General features: G+C 34.5%; 1 protein-coding gene across 5 annotated transcripts; it reads right to left on the reverse strand.

The window, feature by feature from the left end:
* Positions 1 to 2,052: 2,052 nt before the first annotated feature.
* Positions 2,053 to 13,874, reverse strand: LOC127787876 (pentatricopeptide repeat-containing protein At4g20770). Of its 5 annotated transcripts, none has more exons than XR_008020268.1 (5): positions 11,290 to 13,874; positions 8,404 to 8,575; positions 2,735 to 3,371; positions 2,570 to 2,620; positions 2,053 to 2,468 (listed from the first exon to the last, which is right to left on the reverse strand). XR_008020268.1 is itself a non-coding variant. In XM_052315939.1 (2 exons), exon 1 carries the CDS (start codon positions 13,717 to 13,719, stop codon positions 11,338 to 11,340), a length of 2,382 nt encoding a protein of 793 aa, XP_052171899.1. In that variant the 5' UTR covers positions 13,720 to 13,874; the 3' UTR covers positions 4,640 to 4,985; positions 11,290 to 11,337. The 5 variants fall into 5 exon arrangements, 1 of the variants encoding a protein (XP_052171899.1); XR_008020265.1 differs by having other exon boundaries at positions 2,057 to 2,468; positions 8,404 to 8,563; XR_008020266.1 differs by lacking the exons at positions 2,053 to 2,468; positions 2,570 to 2,620; positions 2,735 to 3,371 and adding an exon at positions 4,644 to 4,985 and having other exon boundaries at positions 8,404 to 8,563.
* Between the last annotated feature and the right edge of the window lie 4,193 nt (positions 13,875 to 18,067).

Raw genomic sequence — 18,067 nt, forward strand, 5'->3', positions numbered from 1 at the left:
AATCAAAAAAATTATAAGGAAACAAAAAATGCAGCAAAAAGAATTGTTAGTGAAGTAAGGTCAAAAGCATATGAGAATATATATAAACGACTTGATACAAAAGATGGAGAAATGGATATATATAAATTAGCTAAAACAAGAGAAAGAAAAACAAGGGATTTAAATCAAGTGAAATGCATAAAAGATGAAAATCAAAATGTATTAGTGAATGAGGGAGCGATTAAGGAGAGATGAAATGAGTATTTCACAAAATTATTCAATGATGGTGGCGACACAAGAGTTAAGTTGGGATATCTTAGTAACTTCGAAGGGAACGTGAGCTATACATTTTATCGACGTATAAGTTCAAATGAAATAAGACAAGTATTAAAAAAGATGAAAAATCATAAGGCGGTGGGACCAGATAATATACCAATAGAAGCATGAAAATGCATGGGAGAAGAGGGCATCTCCTGGCTAACGAAATTATTTAACACAATTCTTAAATAAAAAATGATGTCAGATGAACGGAGGAAGAGTACTTTGGTTCCTATATACAAGAACAAAAGAGATGTTCAAAAATGTGAAAATTATAGATGAATTAAATTAATGAGCCATACCATAAAACTCTGGGAGAGGGTAATAGAACAGAGGCTCGGAAAAGAAACAAAGGTCTCGAAAAATCAGTTTGGTTTCATGCCTGGTAGGTTAACAATGGAAGCTATATACCTGCTGAGGCGCTTAATGGAAAGGTATCGGGAACATCAAAAGGACCTACATATGATGTTTATAGATCTAGAAAATGCCTATGATAGGGTCCCTAGGGAAGTATTATGGAGGGTTTTAGAGAAGAAAGGAGTCGGAATAGCCTATATACAAGCCCTTAAGGACATGTATCACGGTGCAGAGACAAGGGTCAGAACATGTGGAGGGGATACTGAACCGTTTAAAATTACAATAGAACTGTATCAAGGTTCTGTACTAAGTCCATACTTATTTGCTCTAGTAATGGATGAACTCACTAAAGATATTCAGACAAAGATGCCATAGTGTATGCTATTTGCAGACGACATAGTGTTGGTGGATGAAACAAAAGAAGGAGTGAACACTAAGTTTGAGTTGTGGAGAAACAATTTAGAATCTAAGGGATTTAAATTAAGTAGAAAGAAAACAGAATATATGGAATGTAAATTTAGTAAGAATGCAAGAGTGGAGGATGTTATAATAAAATTGGAAGACCAAATCTTACAAAGAAAAAATAATTTTCGATATTTGGGATCAGTGATTCAAAAAGATGGAGAAATTCACGAGGATGTCACACATAGAATTAAGGCAGGTTGGCTAAAATGGAGAAATGCATCGGGGGTGTTATGTGATGGTAAAATCCCATTAAAACTGAAAGGAAAATTCTATAGGACAACTATAAGACCAGTCTTGTTGTATGGCTCAGAATGTTGGGCAGTCAAATACTAGTATGAGCAAAAGACGAGTGTAGCGGAGATGAGGATGTTAAGATGGACGTGCGGCCATACAAGAAAAGATAAAATTAGAAATGAAGTTATTCGTAATAAGGTAGGAGTAGTGCCAATCGAGGAGAAGATGAGAGAGATTAGACTAAGATGGTTTGATCATGTGAGAAGGAGACCAAGAGATGCTCTTGCGATGAGAGTTGTTGAAATGAAACAATTAGTCAAAAAAAGAGGTAGAGGCAGACTCAAGAAGACTTTGGCAAAGACATTAAAGCTTGATATGAAATGTATGGACCTAAATAAAGATATGACAAAAGACATAAATACATGGAAGTCTAGAATTCATATAACCGACCCCACATAGTGGGATAAAGGCTGGATATGTTGTTGTATTCTATATAACCAACATGCTGACCCCGTTCGAATTTTACGGCAGTCCAGTGAGTGCCTAGTTACCCAGATTTTTTACTTTTACCAAGAACAAAGAAAGTAACAATAAAGTTCGTACTTTAACCTGGATTACTCTGAAGTACATCAAGCAGAAAGATAATAAGAACAAAAGAATCATGACAAGATAAAATGAAAGGAAAGAGAAACTAGTAGATAATATTGATAGAACGCAGACCTGGAAGACCTTCAAAATTGGTTATCAACAATAACAAATTATCAAGCCTTAATTCTACTAGATATGATCTGCTAGCTTCAATCTTAGGTTTTTTTTAAGAGTTTCCCACCAAATTTTCTTTAATCTTCCTTTTAAGTAAATATTATAAGGACAAATACTGTTTCTCCACACTTGGACAATAAAAAATGTCAAAATCTCCACAACTCACTGGGAGAGAGTAAATTTAAAGGCAAGATTGATGAATATGCATGTAAAATCATCAATTTACATCAGTCTTACCTACCCTTCACAGACCATGTCAATGTCAGAAGGTTAACAGTAAACCAAAGTGGATATTGAAGATGCCAAAGAGGCCCATGACAATGTCTCCTCGCCCTTGAAGATAGATATCGAGCCTACAAAACAGCCAAGAGCTCAATAACAACCCTCCTAAAGGATTTATTCTCTGCAATAGGTTGCACAAGTAAGCTGAAAAGGTCAGCAGTTCTCTTCTCACCTTTCACATCCCGTAAAATATGAACCAACAACAAAGCCAATATCGAATTTCCTGCAAAAGAGACCACATAAGAAGGTTTTTTTTTTCTCCACAACAGGCTGAATCAGTAAGCCTGCATCCTAAAATAAAAGGTTGAACCAACAAAAAGGTCCATGAATGAATTACCTGAAGAGCACACCACATAAACAAGGTTTATCCTCTGCAACAGGATGGATCAGTACCTCCAGCTTCCCAGGGCAGTTTCCATATGGTGGTTCCTTGGCTAACCCAATAAAAGCCCAACAACAGTGCCTAGCAGCACTAGATACAGAAAAGACAAGCCATATTGACCTTCCGGAAACAGGAGGCTGTAGCTTTAAGTTTACCCACCTACATCCCCCCAATCTTGCATCTATGCTAGAACCATTTTTCAATTTATTGAAGCATATGCAAGGAAAATGCTTCACCCTTTTGCAGAATTCATTTTATAGTCAAAGCCAGATCTGAGTCCCAGTTCCCAAAATCCTAGCACAATGGGCTGCTTTCGACAGGGCTGCAACAATCTCCTCCACCCACCCTTTCATACAGAAGCAATTAAAATGTTTACATTTGAAAGTGCAATTGCAGAAGAGCTCCTTGACTTTTTGTTATTAGTGGAGAAGTGGAAGGGGCTGATTTGGAAACCAATTAATCATAGCAATTTGTTGAGACAAATATACAAGTACCAGTGCCCTTGACAGAAGTGACACTGTGACAGTAAGAGTAGCACCAGGATTTGAGACCTTCTCATGGCATGCAGATGACATGATTCATGAAAATAAACCTGCATGAAACACAAAAATGATGATGTCAGGATTCAGTAAGACAAAATTTTAACTGTCTTTGCTGCACTACTGTTACAACAAACACTGCACAAACTGTTTTGTAAACAATTTACAGCTCGGAAATAAAAAATACCTAGCATCCAATCACCTAATGCATAGAAGTTTTACATTATATTGACCTAGTTGGTTTGCTCAAATATAAGACAAGATGGTCCATCTTGAAACTTGTAGATCTGATACTTCCTCAAATCAGAGCTAGTAAAAAATTTACAGAAGTAGCTGAATATATCAATTTAGAGAGAAACTTTAATAATAAACTCAAATATAGCTTGTCAAAAAGAGTGTCAATGGAAAACTATATTCATACTACAAAGATTACTATAAAAGTCAGACCCAAAATAACAAATAAGAGAAGCATGCTCATGTTATTCATGCATATAAATTTTCGTAAGCAACAATTTTACATCATAAACTCCACTTGAGGATGGGTACTTCAACATTTCTCGTACTAAAGGTTTTACTCCTTACCATAGTTGTTAAATCGAGATTCGATTCGGTACACATTCTCAATTTCAGCTATAAATAATATATATCCATAAAAAATAAATAATGTGCCCACCATGATCAATTCTTTTAAATATAAATAGATAAATAATACTTCTAAATATATTTGCTAAGTTTAGAATTATACTAAAAGGCAAAAGTATATTCATGTTGCCTTTAAATTCAAATTGCACCAAACCAAACCACTTTCAAAATAGCAAGCTAGAAACAAAAAAAAAAAAAACTATTAGACTACTAATATACTCCATTGTCCATAATCTTCACTAGTTATCAACCATCTTCATCTTCAAGTTCAAGAGCATCATCATCTTCATCATTTTCATCATCTTCTTTGTCTTCAAACATAGCCAAATCGGACGAATATTTGATTAAAACGCACATGCAGATGAAGTTGCACAAATCAAACGAATTGTGCGATTCGGGCAATTCATGGTCGATTCGTCCGATTCACAGTTGATTCTAAGGGATTTTCAATTCACCCTATATATTCGACTCAATTTATATATGAATCGAATCATACGATTTGAATCGTGAATCATATGATTCTAACAACAGTACACCTTACCAAGTTGGTGCCAAGCCAAGATGAAAAAGGAGGATTGTATTAAGTAGCTGTCAACAAATGTAAAAATCATTAAACCTATCAACATGGATTTTGGGCACAAGCATATCTAGTTGGTTTGAAACCATTTTAGCAATGTTTTTTAAATGACCCAAAAATTTCCTCACATTTTTTTCTCACACACACACACACACACACACACACACACACATATATATATATATACACATAAGCACTGATAAACTCAAATAAAACTCATCACATCTTTTCATTAAGAAATAGAAGCCAACATAAATATTTACATCACCATTCATTATAACTCAATTTTAAGGGACAATAAAAACCTAAATACAACTTAAGCTCTTTTCTTTCTTGTTGCCCTTAAAAACACTCCCGTGGATCTTTTGGTGGGAGAGCCCTGTACACATACTAACCCACAAGAATCCTCTCCATTGGACATGCCCACATCATATGACTTTTCCCTTACCTGGAATGACGTGAAGCAAATATGAGCCACAAGGCCCAGCAAGTGTATATATATCCAGTAAACAACAGCAATAAGATTCATAAAACTGACAAGATAAAAAATGATGAGGCAATAACGAAGAACTCGTTTAACATAAGAGAAGCAACAAGAAGAGAAACAATATGCTTTGCTCACTATTAATCGACTCATAAATGACATACCCCATCGTAAACCCATACAAATTTATTTCATGTCATGCAATCATACCCATGTTATACTTTACAACATTACACACTCTTATGCATATGCTTTTCCTCATGACGCACGCACGCACACACACACATATATATATATATATACAATCTTGCCAATTATCTTTTTCTTATGGACCAAGTCTCACTTAATGTCACCCCTCTCCCTAGCAGTACATGCCTAGCCCACCCGGACGTAACCGACATGGTCTGTTAGCAGTACCCCCACTCAGTGAAGAGGTCCACTTATTGAGCCCAAGTCTAGGATTCGGCCCTGGTCCGTGCACACAGGCGCCCCCATAACTTGCTCTAATACCATACTAATTTCCTTTCCAACCATAAACTATGGATCATAGACGTAGCGCAAAATAATAAATGTGTACACATATATATCATGCACATGTATCAATTTGAAAACATATAAAATTTCACGCATGGTCTCATGTCCCCAAATACTCCATGCAATGCCCACATATGGCAATTTCTATGCATAATAATTTCCCCTCATCATGTATCAGTTCATAACAATACTATGCTCATGCCCCAATACATAAATGATGTATCAATTTCCACATAAATGTACACTCCTAAATAATTATAAATATTTTATCAATTTTCTCCCATAACCATGCTTTTACCCCTCAAAATGTCCAACCATTATTAAGATTAACCCTTGGACTACACCCTAGCTATTAATGACAACTTGGGCCATACAAAAGCTGAACAGAAATAATTAGTCGACAACCGAAGAGAAACCAAAAGTACACGCAAGATAGCACCAAGATCTTGCATAACACTAGACCCTAATAAAAAATACATCATTCCTTAAGAAATATAGGGTGAATCGAAACCTTATTGAGGCCTTTGAATAAAATACATAAAGTATTTAACAAAATTAATAAGGTTAAACATCATCTCAATCATAGGAAGAATAGCCAACACAAAAAGGATTAATTAGGAAAAATTTCAGAAAATTTACAAATTTCGAACGGTCACGTCAAAGGCCTATTTCAGACTCGTATCTTAGCCAAATGTTATGAATAATATACTCAAATCGAAGCCCTGGATCTCTAGTTTCTGAAACAACAAACGGAATCAGAATAAAAAATAACCACAAGAAGTTATTTCCCAAAAACCAAAGAAAGGCAGCTGACTCGAGCAGTAAAATTTCTAGATTTTTGGCAAAGCTTAACAGGGTTGTTATGGGATCAAAACGTAACCAAAATCATGCAACTAATATATCAAAATGAAGCTTGGGATGTCTAGTTTATGGATCAAAAAGCAGATTTCAAATCAGATATAACCAAAAAAAGTTATACCCCAAAAACCCAAGTATGGACAGATTACACAGAAACAGTAAGTTTTTATTTTAAACAGAGATTGACAGGGCGATTACAAGCTCAAAACTTAACCAAATAATTGTAATATATCAAAACGAATCCCATGAAATCTAGTATACAGAGCAACAAATGGATTTCAATTTGGATATGAACACAGAAAGTTATAGGTCAAAAACTGAAGTAATGACAGATTACACGAAAACAGAAATTTCATATTCGAGTAGGTATTTCACAGGGTACTTACAGGTTCAATACTTCACCAAATAATCCAAGTAATATATCAAACGAAACTTAAGAAGTCTAGTTTACAACGCAACAAACGGATCTCGGTTTGGATATAAACACATAAAGTTATAGGCCTAAAATGGAGCAATGACAGATTACACAGAAACAGAAAATCCAGATTCGAGTAGGTATTTCACAGAGCACTTACAAGCTCAATACTTTGCCAATTAATCCAAGTAATATATCAAAACGAAGCTTAAAAAGTCTAGTTTATAATGCAACAAATGGATCTCGATTTGGATGGAAACACAAGAAGTTATAGCCCGAAACATACAATATGAGCAATTTGGCCAAAAATTTAATAACTTCGAAATGAAGGGCATGAAAGGAATGGAACTTGCCTTGATTGATGATTAAATTTGGAGAAGAAATAACCTGTTAATTGCTGCAATTTCACTCTCCTTGGGCTCCAACTAGAGAAGAAGAAGAAGTAGTAGAAGAGAGGAAGAAGAAGTAGAAGAAATAAATGGAAAAATCAATCAGGAGGGAGTGAAAGAGAGAGAAAGGAGGGGACAAGGGAACAAAGGAGGAGAAAAGTGAGGAGGGATTTGGGGAATGTCTGCCACCCCACCCCCCACTAATGCTCTCTCAAATTTTCCCTTCCCACTTGCACACACTCACATATATAACCATGCCCCCCTTTTTGTCATTTTATCTTCTTTTTTTTTATTTTTCTTTTTTCTTTAATCCACTTTACACCTATTATTATATATATGTATACACATAATCTTCCTCTTAAAATTTTGATTTCCCCCTCTTTTTATTTATTTATTTTTCACATAAAATATTACCAACACCTTCCTCAAATAGTAACACATTTTTCACATATAAATTAATGACAAAATATCTTAGATCCGATAACAGGGCGTTACAGTTTTACACTGCCTGAGTGAAATAAAAAATGAGCAAGGATCACCATATTGGAGCCTAGATGTAGTGCTTATCCACAAGGACATTGTCACAGATAAATTCGAGTAAAAAAGTTAATCTAGGACTATAAGCTTAGGATTGGATAACAGAATATTGCAACTTTGATAGAAAAAGTTGTGGAGATGGTGGATTTAATGATTATGAGAAGAATTAATATTATTTGCTTTCAAGAGATGAGTTGGGTTGGTAAGAATATAAAAAAAATTGTTAAGTCGGGATATAAACTTTGGTACTCAAGGAAGGACCATAAGAGGAATAAAGTGGATATTATTACTAATTAAACTTTAAAGGATGAGATTTGGATGTGAAGAGATTTAAGAGATAGGACATCACAATCAAAGTTCTTAGAGGAGAAGAGACTATGTAGCACATTCCAGTAACCCACATTCTCACTCATTAAAATCAGTTACTTCTCTGTTTTAAGGGTAAAAGTGTGTCAAACGTAAACACTTTTCAGAAACAATATTTTGGGTTCTCTAGCTTGCTACAAGTACCAAGGCAAACTATTTCAGAAGTTACTAAATAACTGGACTTCATGAAATGATGAAGATGGAGATACAGGAAAAAGTAAAATGAATATAATAACCATAGTCAATGAATACACATGCAAACACCAACGAGCACACAACTAACCTTTGAGCTGTATCAATCTCTTTTCCTACTTAGCCTTGTTACATTTTGTCTTCACCTAAAGTTTCGTGGTACTGCTTAGCTTTCACCTAAACAGGTCTCTCCGTCACTTCAAGGACAAAGCTATTCCAGCATGGTGCACCTCAAGTGCATTAGAATGTACCTAACAGAATTTCTGAGTGTTAAGATAGCACACATGTTCCCCAATTATATACTCCTATGAAATAGAACTACTAGAGAATGGAAGATCATGGTCCATAAACCGTGTGAAGCAGATACAAAGCCACAGCAAAAAGCATATTACTCATTTATGAACATCCAGGCAACATTCCCTTTTCACAATTCAGGAACAAGTTCTACTGGTGTTGAAAAATATTTCACACTATTTTCTGAAGCATTTTGCAGCCTAGATTAATCAAATTATCAATTTTCTCCTATTCTCTGAGATGTCCCAATTTTAGTTTTTCCACATCCTCCATTTCCTTATTTAAGTTCTGGTCACTCAATCATATGAATTTGCATCTCTGTTGAAAAGTAAGATATTTGAAATAACAAGAAACAACCCCAAGTGCCTTGTGGCAATATTGGGGGGAAGAACAAGAATACAAAAATATGAGAATGCTGTCCATATACACAACGTGGCCTATCTACTCACCTATTTCTTCAATCACTTCCACGTAGGAAGCTCCAAAATGCCATGTACAACGTGAAACAACAGCTAAGACAAAAGCCCCCTTTAAAGAATTTCTTTATGTTTAAAAGACAAAAAATTAGTTGACAATTGCAAAAACAAAGATCAACATAATGAATGACATGAAAAGGTTAAAAAAATAAATGAGAAATTTAAGTTTGTAAACTTAAAAAAAAAAACTCAATATTTTTTCCAACTAAGAACTTCTATCTTGAGATTTGGACTTCAACCATGATTTTTTTGTTTCGACAGCTTTAATTTAATTAAAAGAAAGAGTACTAACTGAGGACTCTTTCAACCTAACCCTCCCAACCCCTGAATATATACACATATATGTATAAAGAAAAAAAAAATGGCACATGCAAGGAATGATGCCGTACAAGTACAAAAGGAGTAGAAACAAGTTCATGCAAATCAACTTGGACAAAAGAGCTTATATTATTGCCTTATGTATACAAGCCCTTCTTGTAATATAGTATCAGTTCTTGGTTTCATGTTGGATCAATAAGAAAATGAAAGATGCTTGAGTATCACATCCACTGGTGAAATAATCAAAATATGAGTAACAGGAGTGCAGTTGGATCAATCATCAAAGTAACCTGATTGTAGGGTATGCTATACATTTTTATATGCAATAAAGGGTACAATAAACACCTAATGGTCTTTAAAACCCTTTGAATGCAAGCTTCATTTAGAAGAAAAGGCATTTATTAATGTCTTGTCAAGTTCGAATTTCCCCTAAACAAAAACGATGGTAAAATATTTGGAATGTCATTGTCCTAAGAAAGAAGGCACTTTTATCAACAGCCTAAAGAAACAACTTGTGTTATAAAAACTAATAAAACGCATTCTTCCAGCAATAAAAATTGCTGGGTATTGCAATCTACATGCTATTTGCTGTAACATGAAGGTATTAAACTGCAGACTACAGAACTGTTTATTTCAAGTTAACTTTAGTCAAGATAATGCTAAATGTGCAAATCAAGTAGTGAAAGGAAGCACAAAGTTGTTACTAATGCCTTTGTAATAGTAGATACAACATGGTAAGGAACCCATAAGCATCAGGAAGAGAATCATTCATCTTTCTTTTGAGACAAGCAAGAATTTAGGGCAACCACCCAAAAATTGCAAACCTAGAGGTGGTGATATCTCCAAAAGTGCCTTGGTGTATTTTATTTGCAGATAATATCATGCTATTAGTGGAACAGACAAAAGAATGCATAGACACTAAGCTCAAATTATGAAAGGATACCTTAAAATGCAAAAGCTTCAAGTTAAGCATATTGAAAAAAGAATACATGGAATGTAAGTTTAATAAAAATATAAGTGTGGATAATGTTATGGTGAGACTGAAAATCAAGTCATTCCAAGAAAAGTCAATTTAGATATCTTAGATCAATCATGCAAAGAGGTAGAGAGATTATTTAGAATAAACTAAGGTAGGATGGCTAAAATGAAGAAATGCTTACAGTATTTTATATGGTTGCAAATTCTGTTTAAAGTAAAAAAAAAAGAGTTTTATTGAACGATTGTGAGACCAGCTTTGTTGTATGACATGAAATATGCGGTAGTTAAGCATTAACTAGTTCAAGATGTGAGTGTAAATGAGAGAGAATACTGCTACAATCAATGTGCGACCATACAAGAAGACATAACGAAAATTGGAATTATTCATAATAAGGTTAGAATAGATATGGAACAAAACCATATCAATTGTCTTCATTCACAGCCCTCTCATGTAACTTTTCCATGTGAAGATGTTGTTGGAACTTTATGTCATCATTGCCTCGCTAAACGGTTGCTCTAAGAAGGGCATTTGGCATAAAATTTTACTACATTGTTCTTTTGAATAGATTTGTATTGTAAATATGGCACTTAGAAGTTAATTGACAATATGAATGTAGTGCCACCGACCCTCACTTGGTTAAGATAAGAAGATGATGATGAAGGTCAAAGTAGTGTCTATTGTGGAAGATCCGTAAGAAATGATTAAGATAGTTTGACTATATGAAAAGAAGACTAATAGACCCTCTTGTAAGAACAATGGATAGAATGGAATACGTTTGTAACAAATAGGTAGAGAAAAATCAAGAAAAACTTCACGCAGAAATCTTAGGCATGACATGGGATATAATGTTCTTAAAGAAGACATGGTCATATATATATAGATGATTGGCAAGCTAGAATCTATGACTAACCTCAACTAGAGGGTTTAAGGCTTGGTCTGATGTTGTTTCAAAGCAAGATCATCCAACATTTGCCACTCCGAAGTCCTGAACTGTCTGCCTAATATTATCATCAACCTTGAAGGCTTGCATTCTGTTCTTATCTTCAACCCAGCTATAACCAGGACTTTTTATCACCTGCTGATCATTCATCATTTCCCTAATAGCCTTTGCTTCTTCCCATCTTCCCAATGAAGAATATATATTAGCTAGAAGTACATAAGGGGTAGAGTTCTCTGGGTCCAACTGGAAAAGTTCCTCTGCTGCTTTTTTTGCTAAGCTTACATTGGCATGAACTCTACAAGAACTAAGCAAAACCTCCCATATAATTCGATCATTTTTATAGGGCATCTTGTCTAAAAGAACTTCAGCTTCATGGAACCTACCAGCACGGCCTAGAGCATCAATGATGCAAGTATAATGATCCAAAAGTGGCTCCACTCCATGCTCAGACTGCATTGAATTGAATATTTTAATCCCGGCATCAACCAGTCCAGAATGGCTACAAGCAGTTAAAACAGCAACAAATGTTATGCCATCAGGTTCCTCACCTGATTCAATCATGTTTTCATAGAGGATAACAGCCTCATCTCCACACCCATTCTGTGCATACCCATGGATCATCTCATTCCAAGTAACATTGTTTTTATAGGGCATCGTATCAAAAAACTTCCTAGCACCATCCACATCACCACATTTGGAATGCATATCGACTAGAGCAGTGCCCACAAAGACATCATTCATACTTCCATCCTTAGCAATCCGAGCATGAACCTGCCTTCCTTGCGACAAAGATGACAGTTTTGCACAACAACACAAGGCGGTAGAATAAGAGAATTGGGTAGGAAACAAGCCATTTGCTAGCATTTCCTTAAACAAAATGAATGCCTCCTTGTCAAGAGAATTTACCGATAAACCTGTCATCATAGAATTCCAACAGACAATATCCACTTCAGGCATTCTATCAAAAACATATTTTGCTGCCTCTGTCTTATTGCACTTTGAATACATGCCAATAAGTCCACTGGCGACATATATATCGTTGTCAAACCTAGCCCTTAATGAGACAGCATGGACCTGCTTCCCGCCCTCCATAAGTCCCATCCCTGCACATGAGCTGAGAATTATGGACAAAGTTGTCCTATCAGGTTGGACACCTTGAAATTGCATTTCTCTGAAAAGCCTGACTGCCTCCTTATGGTTTCCATTCTGGGAATAACCAGAGAGTATAGCATTCCATGAACTCAAGGTTGCACATACCATTCTATCAAATATTTGACGAGCAGTTTCAATATCTCTGAATTTGACACATGCTGCAAGCATATTGACATAGGTGACCTCATCAGGTTCAAACCCCTGCTGCTGCATCCTTTGCATATAGCCAGTGGCCTTCTCAATTTGGTTTATTTGGCCATACCCACCAATCACGATGTTCCAAGAAACAACACTAACTTCACGCAAATTAGAAAAAATCATCTCAGCACTGTCCATGTCCCCAATCTTTGCATACATATCCAGTAATGAATTACTTAAGTGAAGATCTCCCTTAAGGCCCAGTTTAACAGCAAGACTGTGTATTTGCTGTCCATGCATATAACCTGAAAACCCATCAGTCTGACTAGGGAAACCAAATTCCCCATTTCCTCCTCTCGCACAAACACTCAGAACACTTGACAAAGAAATTGAATCAACAGAAATCCCTGCTCTAAGCATTGACTTAAACATACTAACAGCATCCTCAATTCGATCACTCTCTGCTAATCCTCCCATCATTGCTGTAAAAGAAACCTCGTTAGGTTCAGGTAAGTCCCCAAAAGCCCGAATTGCATCCCTTATACAGCCACCCTTTGCATACATGCACAACAAAGCATTACCCACATACATATTTTTGTCAAGACCAACTTTAACAGCAACACCATGGCACTCCCTTCCACACTCCACATCCATCAATGCACCGCAAGCACTCAAAACACTAGCCAACGTAAAATGGCTAGGCATAAAACCTTCAAGATTCATTTTATGATAAACATGCAGAGCATTCTGTTCGAACCCACTCTGAGCCAAAGCACTAATCATGGTGTTCCATGAGACCGCGTTCCTTTCAGGCATTGCTGCAAACAGTTCATGTGCGTCTTTTAACTTGCTAGCTTTACAATAACCATCCAACATGGCATGCCAAGAAAAAATGTTTCTTTGCGGCATTTTATCGAAGACATGGCGAGCGGTAGCTATCCGCCCACATTTCGAATACAGTTCGACGAGGCGGTTTAACAGGAAGGTGTTAGCAAAGAGGCCATTCCGGAATATACAACCATGGAGGATTTTGCCTGATAGGTAGTCTTTCTTGCCTATGCAAGACTGCAAGATATTTGACAAGTGGGTGACGATGGCCTTGCTCTCCATTTCTAGAGGACGAACCAGAGCCCAAATTTGAATTGTAGGAACCTAATTAAGACATTGCAGAGCATTCACGATGAGGTTGAGCTAACGAATGCTCTCACTTTCGAAGTAGAAAATGGAAGACAAGGCAAGGCAACCCAGAGAGAAGCAGGGTGCACTGCTTGTTCCACGAAATTATTGCTAGTGACACTCCACTTCTTATATTATAACTATAAAAAATGAAAAAAAAAATTATGGAATGTGATTATCAAATTATTTAGTGAAAATAACATAATCTTCAAAATTATCCTTTTTTTATTGGGGAAACTCTATTTATTGCAAACAAAAAATAAAATTATAGAATTTCTTAATATTGTGAAAAATCTTTTTTTTTTTACAAAAAAAATAATATAAATTTATGAGCTACTCCCAAGAACTTAGTAAAGATTGATTGAATAATGTGTAACTTTTTGGACTTATTAATATTCTAATAAATGTCATGTCTAGATTTATAAAAGAAAAAACTCGGATATGATGCTCTTTGGTGGATATGGAAAAGAATTCAGTGAGTTATTTATTTATTTTATTTTTTTGGAGTTGCGATGAGAGCGAGAAAGATTAAATGAGTTTGAATTTGCTCGCACCAAATATAAATAACAGGTATTTCCTTTATAAATTGAATTACTCTAACTTCACTCAACCAATAAAGTTGAATTTATTTTTTAGTCCTTTTAAATGGTTTAATTTTGTAGTTTGAAATAATGAAATTTCCCCTTTACCCCTTTATGTTTATAATTATTACAAGACAATAAAGGGTAAAATAAATATTTCACCTCTTGAATCCTAAGTCAAATTGTTTGTGAGAACAATAAATGAGAGAGCCCCTTATTTACAATAAAATATATCCATTTACTTGCCAACACGACCCAACGGTATATCAAAATTTTATCCTATTATGTAAGAGTGAGTATATGAAATTTTATTTCATCAATTATTATTATTATTATTAATACTCTTATTTTGTAAATATTTTATAATTCATACAATTTTTAATTGTATCACGTCAAATATTTTTGAGTCTTTCTTTAATTTTTGTTCAGTGCTCGTTCAATTTCATTCACTCTCCTCACATGAGTCTCATTTTGTGACTAGTATGTCATCAAAATTGTTATGCTAATTGAATGCCAAACCACAAAATTATTCCGACTTAGAGTAAGATTAGGAAATATTTTTGTGATGGAAATGGGCTGATTGAGGCCCAAAGCAAAAGTGGACCACATAATGGGATGATTTTTTTTTTATTTTTTTTTTTAACGTAGGAATCGAGGAGCTTTACCTAGCGATGCCTTCGATGCGAGCATTGCTTCCCTATAACCTATGGGTTGATCCAAACCAAACCATCGAGCTAGGCCAAGATAAGTTCGGGTCAAAGACCCGTACTTGTGGCCCTTCGTGTAGTTAAGCGATACCTATCACATTAATTAGGATTCGAACACACAATCTTAGCATACCCAACACTCGAAACCCATGCGATCAATCACTTGAGCTACCCGATGGGTTACAGAGGGATGAATTTATTGCGCTAGATATGGGCACAAGGTTAGGGCAATTTGGTGTTGCTTTGGAGATTTGGGGTTAATAGAAGGGCTCTAACTGGTGAATCAATGGGCGTCAAGGTGGGCCTAAGACAGAGGTAAAAATGGGCCTGAAGATCCTAGAAATGAGAGTCCATGGGCTTCGACTTGGGTTTTAAATTGGGCCTAATTTATACAATGCGAGATCAGCATGCATTCTTTCAGAGGCTCCCCTCCCTGTCCAATTGTTGGTGCCCTTACGGTCATGTGCAGTATCCCAATCTAATAGACCTCTGAGTGACTCTAAGACTATTATCATGGGTTGGGCTTATACCATTGTTGGTGCCCTTACTAGGGGTCATGGGCAATATCCCAATCTAATAGGCCTCTGGGTGACTCTTATCAAGGGTTGGGCTTTCTTCATTCTGCATAATTATTGGGACGGTCAAGTTATTTCTTGAAATTTATGAGCGATCATTAGGACAAAGTAATGAGAAGATTAATATTGTAAGTCCTCTTATCCTAATAAAGGATTAATGCTTATATAATTTGATCTTGGGGAGCAATAAGAGCGATTTTTAACAAAATTTTCTTCGTGGAACTTCCAACGGTATTTGACTCACAATTTTCGAGTATCTAAAATACCCTTTTTTCGATAATCTAAAAGATTGTGACCATGGCACTTTTTAATAAAAATTACATATCATCTTGTGATTAATCTTCTATGAAAAAAGAGACAAATAAAAATCCCTTTGCTTCATACATCTAGGGCCAAGAATATCACACAGAAGAACATAAAAGTTTTTCGTAAAAATTCAATTTGAAAAAATTATAGGTAAAAAGAATAAAAATATAACTATGATGATATTGTTATAATAATTTTAGTATATTAGCCACCTATTTATAGATCTACTACTTATTTATATATGTATACAAAAAATAATGTACATAAATCTATAGTCTGGTCAAAAGATAGTCATAAAGAAGATAAATTTTCAATTGTAGATATATTCAAATCTCACAATTAAATTTGAATTCTAGATCACAATAATTACAAATATCCTCTTCAAAGTGAAAAGCAAGAATAAATTATGGGGCCAAAGTAATACTGCAGAGAAGACAATAATAATGATTTTTATTATATCATAATAATATCACTCAAAAGTGTGCCTCTCAATTAATGAATGAATGCATTTTATTGTGTCACACATTCTCTCCTCCATTATTTATTACTCAAAGCTTCAATTGAATGCATGCAAGCTTCAAAATGTGATCTCTTTTTTAGTTTTTTTTTTTAAATTGTAAAGTTTAATTCAAATTATCACTATGATATTCTTATTTGTGGGTATAACATTTTCAATTATATTATAAAAATAATGTTGGATACGTATGATTTAAGGTTTAGACTATTACATGTATTTTAAGTTTGCTTAGTGCACACTTCAAAAGATAACAACTGCAAGTTCTTTGTTATAAAAAACGATATCATTTGTTCTTGAACATTTAATTTGTTTTATAATAACTATTAAACTTGTTATAATTTAGTCATCGATTACAAATTTCATCAAAAATTTATAATAAAAAAAATATAAAACTAAATATTGCTAGTGGCTGCCGCGAGTAACCACTATTACATATGGAGGAACCCATCGCTAGTTATTTTTTATTCTTCGAAAATCACTAAGTGATTGTTGTTTTCGTGTTTTAGTTTTTAATTTTGAATTTAGTTTTAATTTTGTGTTTTGAGTGTATATTTTGAGATTTCTAAAAATGCGTTCTTTTTGTTTGTAACATTTTTTACGTTTTGAAAATTTTGAAAGTGTTTATGATGAAAAAATAATTAAAACGACTTTCTGTTATTTATTTTTTTTATTTTTAAAAATATAAAAATAAACACATTTTACTATTTATGTGTTTGGATGAGGGCATATTGATGATGATCAGCAGCCGCACGAGGGTTGGCCCTTTTGGCCATCCCATTGGATTCTCTTCTCAAATGTTGCTACTTTTTCCGACCAACCAAACAGTCGTACCATCCACCACCCCCAAACAAACAACTTTCACTCCATTGCATGATTCAAGAAACTCCCACTTTTGCATTCAAATTCATTACATAATAATATATGAGGTTCCTTTAAATTACACTAATCATCTTTGTATTTTTGAAAACAATATATTAATTTACTTTTAAGTTAAGCAATAAAATTAATTAACCATTTTATTTTTTTTTATTATTTATCATCTCCACTTCACCACGTTATTAATGACCAACGAAAAAGTACCCATCACCGATAATCCACAATTAATCTTCAACCATCAATAATGAAAAATAAAACCCATTATGCATTGGACATATTGGCGATGGGAAGAAACTCCATCGCCCATGTGCCCATCGCTAGTGCAAGCACTATTAAGAGAATTATAGAGCAAAATATATAGAGGTGAGCATTCGGTTAATTTAAATACATTTTCAAATCGAAAAAATTGAAAAGACCTAATTGACAGAAAAAAAACTAAAAAAACATAAATAATAAAGTATAAAAATGATGTTATTTTTGACATTTTGGTCAATTAAATTATTTCGATTTTTTGCAATACGAATACCTAATCAAATCAAAATAACCAAAATTATCAAACTTGAAAATCGAACTAAATCGACCTATAACTTAAATCAAATCAAATTGATAATTTTGATCGGTTCAATTCGATTATTTTGATTTAATTGAAATATTGTTCATCCCTAAAAATGAATATTATAATATTAAGTGGAGTGGGTAGTGGTAAAATTTTAGGAATCT

The sequence above is a fragment of the Diospyros lotus genome, chromosome 13, assembly GCF_014633365.1.
Source record: "Diospyros lotus cultivar Yz01 chromosome 13, ASM1463336v1, whole genome shotgun sequence".
NCBI classification, from domain to species: domain Eukaryota; kingdom Viridiplantae; phylum Streptophyta; class Magnoliopsida; order Ericales; family Ebenaceae; genus Diospyros; species Diospyros lotus.